This window comes from Myodes glareolus, chromosome 2, assembly GCF_982192425.1.
Source record: "Myodes glareolus chromosome 2, mMyoGla1.1, whole genome shotgun sequence".
Classification (NCBI taxonomy): domain Eukaryota; kingdom Metazoa; phylum Chordata; class Mammalia; order Rodentia; family Cricetidae; genus Myodes; species Myodes glareolus.
Genome location: NC_142027.1, coordinates 121,862,733 through 121,879,188, shown reverse-complemented (window position 1 = coordinate 121,879,188; position 16,456 = coordinate 121,862,733). Strand labels below are relative to the sequence as shown.

The 16,456-nt window shown below is 46.7% G+C and overlaps 1 protein-coding gene across 1 annotated transcript in view; it reads left to right on the top strand.

The window, feature by feature from the left end:
- The window catches only part of Tmem132b (transmembrane protein 132B), a 280,169-nt gene extending 264,181 nt beyond the window's left edge, over positions 1-15,988 (top strand). The window contains exons 6-9 of the mRNA XM_087903622.1: positions 1,284-1,489; positions 5,993-6,263; positions 9,165-9,356; positions 10,240-15,988. Of these exons, the coding sequence (XP_087759748.1) occupies positions 1,284-1,489; positions 5,993-6,263; positions 9,165-9,356; positions 10,240-11,376 (1,806 nt within the window). The 3' untranslated portion in view covers positions 11,377-15,988. The remainder of the gene's footprint in view (positions 1-1,283; positions 1,490-5,992; positions 6,264-9,164; positions 9,357-10,239) is intronic.
- The last annotated feature ends 468 nt before the right edge of the window (positions 15,989-16,456 follow it).

Sequence of the window (16,456 nt, the reverse complement as noted above, 5' to 3'; positions counted from 1 at the left end):
CCTTTGACAGAGTAATAATTTGCAAATAGGGACCAGGGAGAGAGATGACTTGGCAAAGTGCTTACCCCATAAGCACAAGGACCTGAGTTCAGTCCAGACAGAAAAATCAGGGGTAGTGGTGTATGCTTGTGATTTAAACTCTGGGGAGGCAGAGACGGGAGGATACCAGGGACTCAATGACTAGACAGCCTCGCCCAATCAGTGAGCTCTCCAGTCACACACACACACACACACACACACACACACACACACACACGCACACACACATGCACACACACACACATGCACACACATGCACACACACACACACACATGCACGCACACACACATAGGCACACACACAGGCACACACACATAGGCACACACGCACACACACAGACACACATACACACACATGCACGAATGCACACATGCATGCTCACATGCACACACACACATACACATGTAGTTTGCACCTTCGACCAGCCATGACACATTGATTTTCTCAGGCTTCTCATCTCTATAATGAAACCACAGGTCCTCATTGTCTATGATTCCCTATGGTTCCCAGCCTTGACTCCTCAGCCCTTCCCTTGAACTTCACACAAAGACACTTTCCCGATGGAGGACAAGACCACAGCATCTTATTTGCTCACCCAGGAGATGGGAAGCGGAGTAGTGGGTGAGCTAGAGCACCTCCAAGAACTGAGAAAGAGACCATGTGCGATGCCCTCTTCTTCTCTCCAGTTTTTGGAATTGCAGTTTATGGTCTGCAGGATTGATTCCATCCGTGTTTCTAGTGCATTCTGTGAACACTCCGCCTACCAGGGATTTAGTCTAGAGCACAGCCCTCTTGATCTTTTTTTCAGATGTTCCACTTTATGGCCAGAACAAAGCATTTCCTTAGTAACATTAAAACCTTTTATGCATCTTCAAATGTGGTACAAGAGTGGAATAAGATACACCTGGGGCTCGATTAGTGGTGGTTTGAGCACATAAGAAAAGGTAAGGTAAGGAAAACAGCGCACTCTCAAAAGGCTGCTGAGCTTACAGAACCCCTTTAAATTATGTTTATAGCTTAACTTGTCAGTATTTTGTAACGCAAAGCAGCTTTCCTGGAGTCTGTTTATCAGTCATCTGTCACTAATGAGTGCCTACAAATTACTCTTTGTCCCCGTCCTGTTCTTCTGGTGCCTTATAAATCAGAGCCGTCGAGGCTCATGAACTTCTGCCGGTGTCAAGGTCTGTGTATGGTGTGCCTCTTGCCGATCTTGTGTCTCCGTGTTCTCGCCCTCTCTCCCAAGGTCTCCAACACCTGCGATGCCATCTTTGTGAACGGGAAGGAGATGAAGAGCAAAGTGGGCACCATTGTGAACTTCACCCACCAGCACTTCACCTCCCAGGTGGAGGTCACCGTCTGGGTGCCCCGCCTGCCACTGCAGATAGAGATCTCAGACACAGAGCTGAGCCAGATCAAGGGCTGGAGGATCCCGGTGGCCTCCAACAGGAGGTGAGTTAGAGGCTGCTGGGGTCCACGTCTCTGTGGGAGGCAACATCTGAGGTGTGCTGCCATGGACTGGGTTTGGCTTCCAGTAATGTAGGGCAGTGCCCTGGACTCAGGCCCCTGTGGATCTGACTTGGGTAATTACTAGCACTTGGACACGAGGAAATAACATCAAAGGTAATAGTAGCAATAGCAGTGGTGATACTGGTAGCTTCTCAGAAGAGTTTCTGGGATGCAGGAGGGTGATGTGAGATCTAAGAGGTACCTACACAAAGTCTGGCACTCAGAACATAACTACTTCCCACTGCCCATCGAATGACTGTCCGTTTGTTTGTCATTCACTTCTCTTTCCTCACTGCCAGTCATCACTCATGGAGTGAGGTATCATGTGGATAAGACCGCCTGGTTGGAAATGAGACTGCCTGGAAGTTAGCCTTGGTTTCTCCAAGGTACAGTTGATGACTTCACCTGTTTGTTCTCTTGTTCCCTCAACTATAAACTGGGAGCAACAATGTTACAAGAAATCTGGAGAGTCCAGAGAAATGAGTGTGTTGTGTGTGTGTGTGGGGGGGTGGCTAACATCAAACTCCCCATCTGCTGCTCATTCAGATGTAAGGGGTTGGAATGGGAGTGTCCCCCACATGAATGAGACTGTCCCCCATAGGCTCATGTGTTTGAACACTAGGTCCCCAGCAGGTGGCGCTGTTTGGGAAGTTTATGGAACCTTTAGGAGGCAGAGTCTTGCTGGAGGAAAGTATATCCCTGGGGGGAGCTTTGAGAGTGTACCCCACTTCCTGTTCTTACTCTACTCTGCTTCCTGAGTATGTGTACAATCTAACTGGCCATTTTCTTTTTAGCCCTTGCGGCCATGCCTTCCTCACCATGATGGACTATATCCCTCGGGAACTGTGAGACAAAAATCAACCCTTTCTTCCCTAAGTTGCTTTTCCTCAGGGTATTTTATGGCAGCAACGGAAATGAAATTAAAAATCCAGTCAAGTGTTAAATCTGGTGCTATGCCAAGGAGACTTCACAGATGCAATTACAGCCAGCCACCAATCTATCTTAGGATGTGGAGATGATCCAGGAAGGCCAGACCCATCAGATGAGGGCCTTAAAGCAGCGCCTCCCCTCCAGCTGGTGGTAGAAGGACACTGGAGAGGTCTGAGCGGGGTGAGGACCACTTGCCAGAGTGATGGCTGCCCTTGAAGATGGATGGACTATTGCACCATGGAAAGCGATGGAGCCTGTAGGATGCAGGAAGCCTTCATGATGAGCACAGGCCATTGTAGAAAATTTTCTAACCGTAGACACTGATCACTACATGTAACACCTTAACCAACCTGGCTGTCTAGATGTGAACGCTTCCCCGGCAGCTTCAGGCAAGAGCCTGGCTGACATCTTGACTTCAGTTTCTGAGTCTACGCAGAGCTCCCCCATTTGAGCCTTCTTGGACTGTGACTCACAGGCCTGCAAGCAAGCAAATGGATGGTGTTTTGAAACTGTGAGGTTTGTGGACATTCTGTTACACCACAAAGGAAGAAAGTAACCCATATATTGTTCCCCGCTTTGGAGTGCAGCTGTAACACCTCAGGAAGGGAGTCTTTGAAGCAGACAGTGGGCGGAGGGTGCAAGTATCTGGAGAAACACAGTGGCCTTTGGCAGACTCTTCATAGACTCCTGGGTGGCGAAGGTGTTGACAATGAGTCTAACTGCATGGAGCATTGTGGGAAAGCTCCCGTCAGCTGGTTGGGAATAGAAATCATCCTGAACAAGAGTGAGCTTAGAAAACAGCCCTGGTGAGTGTGCAGAGGGTGTGGGGGAAGATAGATCCTCCTTTGGCTGCTCCAGAACGCCAGTGTGCCGTGCCCTGAGTTACATGGAAAACAAGTGAAGCTAACTGTGGAGCTGAGATTTCCAGGCAAAGTGTTGAATGCGTGCCTTGGAGAGGAGAGATAAATAGAGGCAAGGGCTGTTAAACGGAAGAGAACAGGTACCCAGTGATGTTGAAGCAATCAACTTTTCCAGATGACGAGTGATGGGAAACCTCAGACATGCTTTGAAACATGGACTTGGGTACCACGAAGGCCCAGCACTAGGCTCTGGGCTCCTTCTCTGAAACGTGAAGGGTCAGCACAGTGAAGTGATACCACCTGCATGACTGACACCTTCCACCTGCTTCCCTGAACATGGAGGGACATATTACCCCTTGAGAAACATCAGCAGGGTTGACATGGGAGTGAGGATAGTCAGGAACACCACTGAGGCCACAACACCACTGATGGCTTCTAAACTCCAAAATACCGCTGGAGCCGGAGTCCGTGTGCCAATCTGGAACACATGTAACTGAAGTGGGTTCCTAGCAGCATCAGCATGTGTGTGTGTGTGTGTGTGTGTGTGTGTGTGTGTGTGTGTGTGTGTGTTTTAAACCACAATATAGAAAACACGTGGATTGTAATATTGAAATTTCTTGTTAATCTTGAGGAGAGTATTTGCTACAGAAACAGTCTCAGCAACACTGAGAGTGTAGGATGTCTCAGCAAGGAGAAGTAACTGGAGGAAACCCCCAACGGGTAGGCTCAGTGGCCCAGGAAGGATGGCAGAATAAGGCCAATGAACTCAGGGATGGAAGATCAAACTCAGCCTAAATAACACCCAAAATCAGCTGGGCAGAGCATGAGACACTTGTGGGACACTGACAAGATGTCTAAAATGCCTGGAACTAGAATCTAGGGAGAGGACAACGAGTGTGGGGCTGAGAGCGCATGGCGACAACTGACTGAATCTGGCAAAATCACATAAGCATACAGAAGCAAACATCTGAGAAACCGCCGGTGGGACAAAACCCAAAGACATCCACACAGCAACATAGCATGGTGACAATTCTGAGATTTAAAGACAAAGGAGAGATCTCAAATATGTAAACGGCACACTGGTGATGATTAACCCACGCCTTTGCAACGTGGCTCTCTGATGTGTTTAAGATGGCCTTTGGGTTCTGTCTGTTTAGTTGCGGGGAAATCCACATCGCTCGCACAGATTACCTAGCAGCCGCATTTACTACACCCTCAAAGGCAAGGCAAGGAAAGCATGGATGTGTTATTAGTGCTGCTGATGTCGTTGTTGGGGGATCTGTGTGTGTTTCTTCTCTAAGGGAAACCATCGGTGACACATGCACGAAGCAGATCCTATCTCTGTGATGTATCCTGAAGGACTGGAAAGAAAAAGACAATAGGTTTTTCTCACTTACTGGTCACTTTTCTTGTTGCTCTGACCAAATATGTGATGAAATCCACCTGGGTGTGGAGGGGGGTTCTCTCTGTTCACGATGGGAAAGGCATGGCAGCGGGAGTAGGGGGCTGCTTGTTCACAGTAGGGAAATCAGGAAACGATGGGGACCAAGAGCAAGGATGTCATGAAACATTAAGGCTTGTCCTTTCAGCCAGACAATTCCTCCAGCTAGAACCAATTCCTCCAGCTAGGTTCTGGGGCTCCACAACCTCCAAAACCTGCTAAGGACCAAGTATTCAGAAACCACAAGCCTGTGTGGGCCAAACTACATGCAATCATAGTGAGTACGCCTCTTTGTTTTTAAATGCTACATCCTTTTGTCCCACCAGAACCATCTTTGTTACCAATAAAGATAACTTTCTGCCTCTTTGGGGTCCTAGAATTGCTCTAAGGTGGTGCTGGGGACTTCTTATGTACCTTCCTGTGTTGTTCTCAGACCTTAAGGGGACAGCAAATTGTTTCAGAAATCAAAGGCAGTTGGGTTCAAACCTGTGGTTAGCAGTCGGCTGGACCACTTGGTTTGCCTACAGCCACTGTGTGGAAGGATGGAATGGACAGGAGATGACACACGTGGGGGCAGGTAGTCATTTACCTCTGTAAATGACTGGTTTTGTGGCCTTGCTTGAGGGGGTCTCTGTTCTCTCCATCTTGGTTTCCTTATCAGATTAGGACCAGAATTAAATCTCAGTCTCCAGGTTCTGTGAAGGTTGAATGAGTTAAGTATGTGTGACCACAGTGATGTCTGTCTGTCTGTCTGTCACAGGGGCCAGAGCTCATGGCTGTCTAACTCATAGCACAGGGACGCCCACTGTCACTCTGGGAGAACAGGCTGTGGTCTGTCTAGCTCTACCGGGCAGGAGTTGTCATGGTGGCTGCTCTCTGCTCTTCCTGGCATGGCTTCCATCCACAGAGCAGTCAGCAAAATCCTCCCCTGGGAGGTCACAGGGCAAGTTCTAGAGTTGAAGAGACGTGGAAGATTTCTCTGGGCAAGTTGTTGACAGGGGACGGGGAAAATGGAAGAAGGGAAGGAGGAAGAGAGAGACATGGATGGATGGATGAATTCATTCATTCCTTGGATGAACGAGTGAACCAGTGGATGAGGAGACCTAGTGGGATAAAATATGCCGCATTCCCTCAGACAGTCAGGCTGAATTGAGGACAGGTAAGGTTTTCCCCTAAGGAGGAGGCTTAGTCCATTTTGTTTTCCTTGTTCTCCAGGCCCACCCGGGAGAGTGATGATGAGGAGGATGAAGAGAAGAAGGGACGAGGGTGCACCCTGCAGTACCAGCATGCCCTGGTGCGAGTTCTCACCCAGTTTGTAGCCGAGTCACCTGACCTGGGTCAGCTGACCTACATGCTGGGCCCTGACTGGCAGTTTGACATCACTGACCTTGTAACTGAATTTGTGAAGGTGGAGGAGCCGAAAATTGCCCAGTTACAGGATGGCAGGATCCTGGCAGGGCGGGAGCCGGGCATCACGACTGTGCAGGTATTGTGGGGTGGGATGGGTGTGTGGGGTCTTTGCCACTTTCTTCCTAACATCAGTGATTCCCCAGTTAACTGATGTTATACAGCTCTGTGCATACAGCGTATGTGTGCATGTCACACACCAGCGTGCATTAATGTACACGTTTAGCCTGTCTGCGGGTGAGTCTGTTCACCAGTTTTATAGCCCAAATCTCAGAACACATGTGCAATGACAAGGGAACAGTGTTTTCCAGACATGACAGGGCAGATGTCCATATGACACCACAGGGGTTGGACAGCATGTGTAAGACCTGAGCGAGCTCAAGACAGACAGAATCCCAGCATGAGGATGTAGGTGGCGGACAGAATCCAGCATGAGGAAGTAGGTGGCAGACAGAGGTCCAACCCGTTGTGGAGGAGCCACTGGGAGGAGAATCCTTTCTCTAAGCATGTGGCCCCTGGTCACTCAACATGCTCCAGTGGAGACCACACACCCAGTGACTTACATCTGGTACAAATTAAACTTGGGTTTTTAAACCAATAAAGAGGACAGAACATTGGATTGGGCGGGGAAGGGAGTGGGAGAATGGGGAGAGGGCAAAAGTGATCAAAATACATTCCCGAAATTATCAAAAAGCTATTTTAAGTTTAAAAAAATTCTTTTGCTTTTTAGAGTATAGAAAAATATCTCCATTACCAGAGAAAGCTAAACTAAATACATGTTACCAGAAATGATTTCTTTGCAGTAAGAGCTTCTAGATTTTTAAAAAATAGTTTTATTTATTAATATTGTAATTGTGTTTATAAGGGGGTGTGCCACAAAGTGCGGGTATTTGGAGGGCAGAAGACAACTTTTGTGGAACTGATCCTTCTGCTCCACCTTATGTGGGTTCTGTGAATTGAACTCAGATCACCAGGCTTGTGTAGCAAGTGCCTTTACCTACTGTGCCATCTTGCCGGCCACAGTATTTTAATTCTTGCATAGAAGAGTAGATAGTAGTAAATGTTCTAAAAGCTAAACCCACTTCAGCCTTACAGTTTAACCATTGTCTGTGTGATAGCCAGAATAGTAGACAAAATGAAATTTAAAACTACATTTTTTAAAATAAGAAATAAAGAAGGAACCATAGTTGAATGGTTCATCAAAACAAAAAACATTTTATTGCCATTTTTGGTAAGATTATTATGCTAAACTCTTTCTGCTTCTAGCACTCAGGCCCCTGGTTCCTGGCTGCTGTCAGCCAGGAGCCCTGTACGTTCCTTCTCATGGAGCTCCTGCATTGTCAGTAGGGACTTTGGGTGACCCTGTTTCTTTGTGTCACTAGCTGGGAACACAGCCTCCCTGCCCCACCTCATAGAACTCTGATAACCACACTGGGTTCCCTGGGTGATTCAGCTCCACCTGGCTATCAGGTGGCTGTGTTGTGTGGCATTGGAGACTCAGGGAAAGAGTTTTATTTTTTTCCACAATTGCAATGGATGAGTGAAGTCAGGAAGTCTTGGGGAAATATTTTAGAAATAGTTCTGCCTATGAGGTATTGTTGAACCTCCAGATGTGCAGCAGAATGTGTATTAGGAGTGATAGCTGCTTAGGAAATGCCACTTGAACTGATTTTCAGTGGTTACCCAGTGATCCATGCAGTGGTTATTGTTGCTCAGTGATAAACACCTGCCCACTAGAGGGGATGTGCACAGAGAGCTGGGCTGAGTGCCACTTCCTTGGAGACTATGCCACTAATCCAGCATGCTCAGAAACTGCTGAAAAGCCATTGAAAAAGCCTCACTTCTTCCATTTCTATTGCAATGGTCTGTTCTGTCCCTTTAAAAGACAAGCCCCACCCACTCCCTCTCCTGTCCACTGAGGCAAGTGGATCTTCCTTCTGCTTCCAGCCTGAGCTTCCCTTCTTTTTCATCTTTCTTCTGTAGAGGTAGCTGCTGCCATGACTCCTCTCCTCCCTCCCTCCCTCCCTCTCTCTCTCTCTCTCTCTCTCTCTCTCTCTCTCTCTCTGCCTCTCTGCCTCTCTCTGCTCTTTCCCCTTCTCCCCTTACCCCTTTCTCTTTCCTTCCACAACCCACTAAATAAATACTCACTTCCTCTGCGTGTCACGTCTCTGTCTCTCACCTGCTGAGTGGCTCTCACCCACCATGTGGCTCCCTGCCTGAGTTCCACTGCCTCCACTTAGGGACCCATGGCATTTTATTTTTGCCATAACATTTGGTCACGCCACTAAGGGACTTTTGGCATTTTATTTTTACCATAACATTTGGTCACGGCACTGAGTGGTGGTAGTGGGTCCCATGCAGGGAGCCGCGTGGAGGGAGAGAGCAGTTTGGTGGGTGAGAGACAGAGGCGTGCCATGCAGAGAATGTGGGTATTTATTAGTGGGTTATGGAAGGGAAGGGAAAGGGGGTAAGGGGAGAAGGAGAGAAGGGGGAAGAGCCTAAAGAGGCAGAGAGGGGGAGAGAGGCGGGGGAGAGGAGAGGAGTCATGGCAGCAGCTACCTCTTCAGGTGAGAGATGGAAAGGAAGGGAAGTTTATGTTGGAAGCAGAAGGAAGATGGTTTGCCTCAGTGGATGGAGGAGGGAGTGGGTGGGGTTTGTCTCTGAAAGGGACAGGACAGACCCTTACACCTATCACCAAGGTAGAAATGTTCAATGAGGATTCCTATTCTGAAACATCTTTTTCCTTAGAATATAACCATATTCTAAACATTGACTTATAGGAATCAAAAGACATGAACCAAGGTGATCTTTTTTTTTCAACCATCTTCATTCCATGCTATTAAATAACCCCAGATCCACATAAACCCCTGTCAGTGTGTTTAACAGAACACTAGCCGGGTCACTGGTGGCCCTCTCTGCTCAGGAGTTGAAAGGTGGTTCTCTGGGATGAAGTCACATGCTTTCTGCCTTGCTTTCTCAGGTCCTCTCGCCTCTCTCTGACTCCATCCTGGCAGAGAAGACAGTTATCGTCCTGGATGACCGTGTCACCATCACAGAACTGGGTGTGCAACTGGTGGCTGGCTTGTCCCTTTCCCTGCAGCCTCACAAAGCAGACAAGAGGGCCATCATCTCTACCGTGGCTGCTCAGGATGTTCTCCAAGCCCCACAGCAGGTGAGATTCCCAGGGCCCCATGTTCTGTACATGAAGTTAGCTCTGCCCCATTATGACTCCTTGCAAAGAGGCCAGAAGAGTGCCACAGCCCGATCTGGCAGTTCCTGAATCTCCTTGCGTCTTGTCCAGTTTCTCTCTGTCTCTGAGGATAGCACTCAGGACTTAGCTACAGCTTCCTGTAGCCTTTGTTTTCCCTTGGGTTGATCTGTACTAGACATGGGTTGCTACCAGGTCAAGGGATTCCCTGTTCTCACCCCTGCCAAACAGAGAGAAGGTGATTCTTTTTTGAGTCTTGGAGATTCCATTTCAGCTACTTGAACAAGAATGGCTAATTGATACCAGATTGTCCTAATTATGACAGGGGTTGGCAATGCTAAGACACCCTGGGTCTTTAAACATGCACAAAACATTTATAAAGGAGACAGGGGCATGGCACCATGCGATCAAACTAGTCACACACCACCCCATTTACCAAGAACTTCCTCTGAGAGTGGTTTTGCTGGGTCAGCACCGACTTCCTGATAAATGGTGTTCCAAGTGACATCATCTTGAATGGTAACCTGATTGGTTACATCTGAAATTGATTCAGATAAATCGCCTGATCTTTCTGAGTGTCTCAGCCAAGGCCAAAGTCACACTCCATGGGAAGGCATGCAATAAATTAATTTACACTTTAATGTATTCATCAAAGTGCATTCTTGGCACCTTATTTCAGTGGGCGATAGCATGTTGATGATACAGGGTCATGACATACAAAGAGCTAAGACCATCACATACAGAAATCCTCCTTTGTCTGCAGATGCCAATAATGTCCAGAGGAATTTGTGTTTGTAATTTGAAGGAACCCAGTTATAATACTGTGCTCTGGTTTCATTTTCCTTAGGAAGCCATAGTCAGTTCCTGGATTTTGTTCAGTGATGGCTCAGTAACACCTTTAGACATTTATGAACCCAAGGATTTCTCACTGACCGTTTCCTCCTTGGATGAAATGGTGGTATCCGTCCAGCCAAACTTTCAGACCAGATGGCCAATCATAGTTGCTGAGGGTGAAGGACAAGGGCCCCTGATCAAGCTGGAAATGTCAATCAGTGAATCTTGCCAGAAGAACAAGAGGAAGAGTACTCTTGCTGTGGGTAAAGGAAGTGTCAAGGTCAGATTTGAACCTGGGATGCATGAGCAGCAAGGAGGCAGCAATGACATCGAGGGCATAAACCGGGAATACAAAGGCCACCTCAGCAATTCCATAGAGCGCGAGGGAAGCCAGGAGCGAGCCGCCCAGGAGTGGTTCCAACACGGTGCACCAGTTGGCCACGAGGACAGGACCAACAAAAGCACAACCCCACAGTCTACCATGGGAGGAAAGCTGCTCAAAGGCGGAGCAGATGCCTTCACAAGCTTCCCCACTCAGGGGAAGTTACCGGAATCCAATAACCCTGGCGACCTCACAATGACCTCCAGGGGCTTAACAGATTTGGAGATTGGCATGTATGCCCTGCTCTGTGTCTTCTGTCTGGCCATCTTGGTCTTCCTGATCAACTGCGTGGCCTTTGCTTGGAAGTATAGACACAAAAGGTTTGCAGTCAGTGAGCAAGGCAACATTCCCCATTCCCATGACTGGGTCTGGCTTGGGAATGAGGTAGAGCTTTTGGAGAACCCCGTGGACATCACTCTCCCCTCGGAGGAGTGCACCACCATGCTTGACAGGGGTCTGCAGTTCGAGGAGAGGAACTTCCTGCTGAATGGCAGTTCCCAGAAGACTTTTCACAGTCAGCTGCTTAGACCTCCTGACTATGTGTATGAGAAGGATCTGAAAAATGAACCCATGAGTTCTTCCGGCCCCAAGAGGAAGAGAGTCAAGTTTACTTCCTACACCACTATCCTCCCCGAGGATGGGGGCCCGTACACCAACTCCATCCTGTTTGACAGTGATGACAGCATTAAGTGGGTCTGCCAGGATATGGGGCTGGGGGACTCGCAGGACTTCAGAGACTACATGGAAAGACTACAGGACCAGATGTAAAGTCCTTTCTTACGTTTGTATTCACCTTATGCCTTCTGTTTTCTGGACGGTGGAGCAGTGGGTCTGATCAGCAATAGGGGGTGACTCCATAAAGTGTCAGGGTGGGGGGGTCTGGAGGGATCCCTCTCGGAGTGGGTACCAGCAGTCTAGAGAACCAGGGTTCCAGCTGGGCGATGTCTACTAAATGGTGGTTCCCAGGGATGGGAGTCACCCAGAGGCAGCAGCCTAGCAGTAGGCACAACCCCACAGACACTGTGAGTCACCTCATGACCAATGGCCGTGTGTAATTAGGAATGTTCCAGATGGTGGTTTTTCTATTCCTAGCCCTTTTAAAGCACAGTGGACGCTCATTGAGCGTGGCCTAAGTTCGGATCTCCGTGGCGGAAGATGACTGAATGTAGCTTCCTTAGTTGTCAGGAGTGAGGCTCATTATTTTTATATACATTTGGACTTGTACCTGTTCTTTTGACCTTACATTTTTTGAGGGGGAGGGGTTGATTCAGAAACACATAAAGGAGAATTACGTCTGATGTTCTTCCTGTGAGTTTTATTCTATGGGGCTCATCATGTCCTGCCATTTCTGGGTCTTCACACAGGATGTCATTTTTTTTAAGACTTTGTTGCTGGGGACACAGTGTTTAAGCAACAAGTCCTCATACTTTGTGTCCTTCTTCTTGCCATTGGACATTCTTATATATCTCAGTGGCAGAGGTCTCACTGAAGACACAGAAGAGAGAACTTTTTGTTTCCTTTTTTCCATATGGAGTTTCACAAATTTGGAGAAAGTTGTGTCACAAACACCTGTTTTCATTGTCGGCTTGTTAGGTGTTTGCAGATCTCCTGGGGGTACAGTTCTGAGGGCAGAGAGACTCCAACATCACAGTATGGATATAACTCCTTTGTGCTCAACACAGTGTATTATTCAAACTAAAATAAAAGGCAGGATTGAAGGGCCGGAGAGATGGCTTGGTGGTTATGAGCACTTGTTGCTCTTGTACGGGACCTGGAGTTCAGATCACAGTACCTACATGGTGGCCCACAACCTTTTCTAACTCCAGCTTCATGTGATCTGATACCCTCTTCTGGCCTCTGTGGGTACTGCACTAATGTGTACATACACAGACACACATACACATAACTTGAAAACAAAATAAATCTTTTAAAAAGCAGTATTGTTCTACACAACAAAGATATGAAGAAACAGCTTCATATTCAACTCTCAACTTTTCAGATTAAAACAAACAAAACAGAACAAAACAAACAAACCAATGTTTGAAGTTAGCAATATATAGAAGTCATCTGTACAATGACTGAAAGGAAAACCACCCTCATTTGTCACTTTGGCAGAGAAGAAACCATCTCAGGCATCTTTTGGTAGAGAAAGCAATGGTTTTTCCAAATCCATAACTATACATGAATGTCCCAGAGCCCAAGAATCAGCTATTACAAACTATGTTATTAAATCAAAGTTGCAAGAGAAAAAAAGATTTTTTGCATAATTTTCAATAAAAGTGCTATATACAAGCATCAGGAAGTCTCAAGAAAGGCAAAGATTTTGGCTTGGCGAATGTGACATTTTTGTTTATCACAATGACGTAACTAGAAAATCAGACATTTGACTAGTATGCCTCATTGTGAACTCATCCCATCATTGTCAGCTCTCAACAATGGGATTTTCAAAGGCCCCAAGCAGGAAGCACATGCAGGGGCCCACTGATGTCAAGGGCTGATGTCTGAGCCTCTCAGAGATGTTTTCATCCCTCTGCTCTCATTTTGCATATGTCCAGGCTGGAAATATGGCAGCCTTCCCTCCCGTAGCCATGACTGGACAGCTAAGACCTTCTCCTTTCCTCTCCCACTCCCAGCACTGCAGTGTGTTGACAAACAAACTTGGGCGTGCAGGCCACGTGCTTCCGCCTCCAGAACTATGCTTGCTTGCTTCTGTGTTTAGAATGGCTTCTAAGAACCGAAACTGCTGGGGTCCCCGAAACCTTTGGCTAGAGAATGAAGCCAGAGGATGAAGGTATTGCGCAAGCTTGGCTCACATCTGAGGCTGCTTAGAGTGCTCTAGTTAGCTGCCTGCTTCTAGAAAGGTTGGAGTGGGGGTGGGTAGCCCCAAACCGCTTGGGCAGGGCAGCAGAGTTCCTGATAAGTGCAGCTCTTTGTATGAGCTGTTTTCGATCCTACCTCCCATCACATAAATAGTGGGAACCAATAGTAAGGTACCTATCTGGAAGCAAGGACAGACAAAGTAGGCTGCCTGCTATTGATTAGCTGGAGCCTTGGACTTGCCTATAGTTTAGCAGGAAATTAGCATGGGCAGCACAAGAACTTCCTGTGATTGACAGACTGGAAGTGGGCGGGGAGGAGCTGACCATGGTTCTGAAGATGCCTCCGGAGGCCTCTTAGACACTCAGTGAATTGGCCTCAGTGCACATTTCAGTGTGTCTTTGTGTTAGGACACCACCAGTTCAAATCAAAGCCAAGTGGCAGGTTCTGAGGGAGACGACCCTTTTAACATGTGACACACAGTTTCGTACATGCAGACACAACATGAACACATGTGTCCACATCTCTGTGTGTGTGAATACCAAGGAGTCACAGACTCAGTTGCTTGCTGGGAATCCAAAGAGTCTGTCAGTCATTCTCAGATTCGGCTTGGGCAGGATGCAGCATCACAGTGTCCTGGAAGCATCTTATGCTCTAAATATCTCCTGCGGCTTAAACTGTGGTTATCTCACCCGATTTTCTGCCAAATCAGCTATGATGTTTGTGCTAGCCCCTAAAAAACCTGAACTAGAATCGGGGAGATAGCATAAGCCATCAAGCCTTAAAATCCAGTTTCACTGGGCCATGAATTGGCCTGGACTTCAGTTTTCAAGGTTGAGATATCTAAATTATAACTCTTGATATATTTATTTCGTACATATTTATGATTATTTAACCTAACCAGACATACTTTATCAAGTCCCTTGCTCTGCTACAAGAATGAGGTTTATGCTCAGATTCATCCTGGGGGAGTCAGAAGAGAGCAATAGGCTATAAGTTCTCTGGCCACACAGAGAGAGGTTGAGACACGGGATGGACAAAGGTACTGTGACCCAGTACATTCAGACACTGGTGTTACCATCTTCAAGATCCGCACGTGGTGCTTTTGGGATCAAGGCATAGGAACTCAAAAGGCAGGTGTCACACCAAAGAACTGGAGCTGAATGGCAGGTGTACCAGGTTTGAGAGACTCGTAAATACAGTGGGAGCTTTGGCTAGAAAGCAGCATCTAACTAATGTTAGAAAACTATCTGTCTGGCATGTATGTCAGGGTACAGCCCCAGACTGTGGCAATTCTTAGCAGTCTAGGCAGAACGTTTCTATTTATAGGCATGAATACAACCAAGACATGCATTGATTTTAATTTGCCCTTTGATCACACCTATGGATGGAAGTAATTTGTAACTCATTTAAGGTTTAGGAAGTTCCCTTTGGGTATTCTGATCAACATTTTTTCTGTCTCACTCTTTTCGGGGCTGGAGAGAGAGAAAGAAAGAATTTAGTCTGTAAAGTTTGCTGCCTAAGCCTAAGGGCTGAAATTCGACCCCCCAGAACCCACATAAAAATGCAGGTATGGTGGTGTATGCTTATAATCCCAGCATGAGAGAGGTGGGGGACAGACAGATACCTGAGGCTTTCTTTTCAGCCAGCCTTGCCTAATAGGCAAGTTCCAGATCACAATCAGAGACCCTGTCTCAACACGAAGGTGAATGATGCCTGAGGAGTATCATCTGAGGGTCTATACACATGATTCCATGCGTTCATGCACACGCGCTTGCACGCACGCGCGTGCACACACACACACGTGCATGCGCATACACATACAGAAAGAGAGAGAGAGAGAAAGGAGAAAGAGAGTTAAAAAAGAAAGGGCTGACACCACAATGAAGCTGTGTCTATCAATGAGGAATCCCTTGGTCCCCTACAGTGACCACAGGCAGTATTTCCAAACCCTATCTTCAGCCTATTGGGTTTTCTACTCTGGTCATCTAAAGAGAGTCACGTTTCTCCATCCAGGTCTCTGCAAATGACGCCATAGATGGTTTATGACTTGCACCTTTCTCCTCGATCAAAACCATATTTGTATAATGTAATACATCTCATCTGTCACATAGAGGGTGGATGGTGGGACAAAGTTTTGCTGAAATACAGACAGCAGATATTTTTGTATGTAATATAGGCAATATAATGAAACTGTGAACGGTGTATTGGAATACATACATTTAAAAATAAAAGCATGTGAAACTTTAGCCTTTAAGTGTACAGACATCCAGCTCACCAATATTTAAATGGATGATGGGAAGAGCACTGGGGCCTGACGTTGACAAATACACCCAGTTAGGAATTCGGACCTGGAAAGGAGACTGTGGCTCATGCTGGGATTGTTGATGGAATCTTCCAGAACATTTTGATCTTACTCTTCATTACTTTCTGAATTTTTTTCCTCCCCCACTTTACTGGAAATATTTCAGAAATAATGTGACTTCATTTTTCAGCATAAAGGTATATTCTAACCACAGGGTAACTCGTCATTTTTAACATGGAAATAAACATTTGAACATTCTTCAATTGTTGCGTTATTTTGGTTGTGTGCTCTCTATTGAGTTTTGGTACTCATGTCATGAGTTATATTTATAAAAGTGGGTTTTGTTTTTCTTTTCAGAGAGTTTAACAGCCTTGATACAGCACTACATGGACATGAAAAGAAAATGTTCTCTAGGCGTTATAGGAAGGCTTTACTTAAACATGCTTTACTTTTAGAAGTATGTTTGTGTATGTGTGTGTGGCGGGGGGATTGTGAATATGAGTACAGTACTTGTGGAGGCCAGATGGGGCCTTCAGATCCCCTGGAACTGGCATTACAAGCAGTTGAGAGCCACCCAAAGTAGATGCTGGGAAGGACTGAAAGTGCTCTTAACTGCTAGACCATCTCTCCAGCCCCTAAACCTTTATCTAACAAAACAAAACTCCAACTCTAAAAACCTTCTGGGACTTGAAAGATGTGTTTGTCTTTTTGTGTTGGTAGGGATCA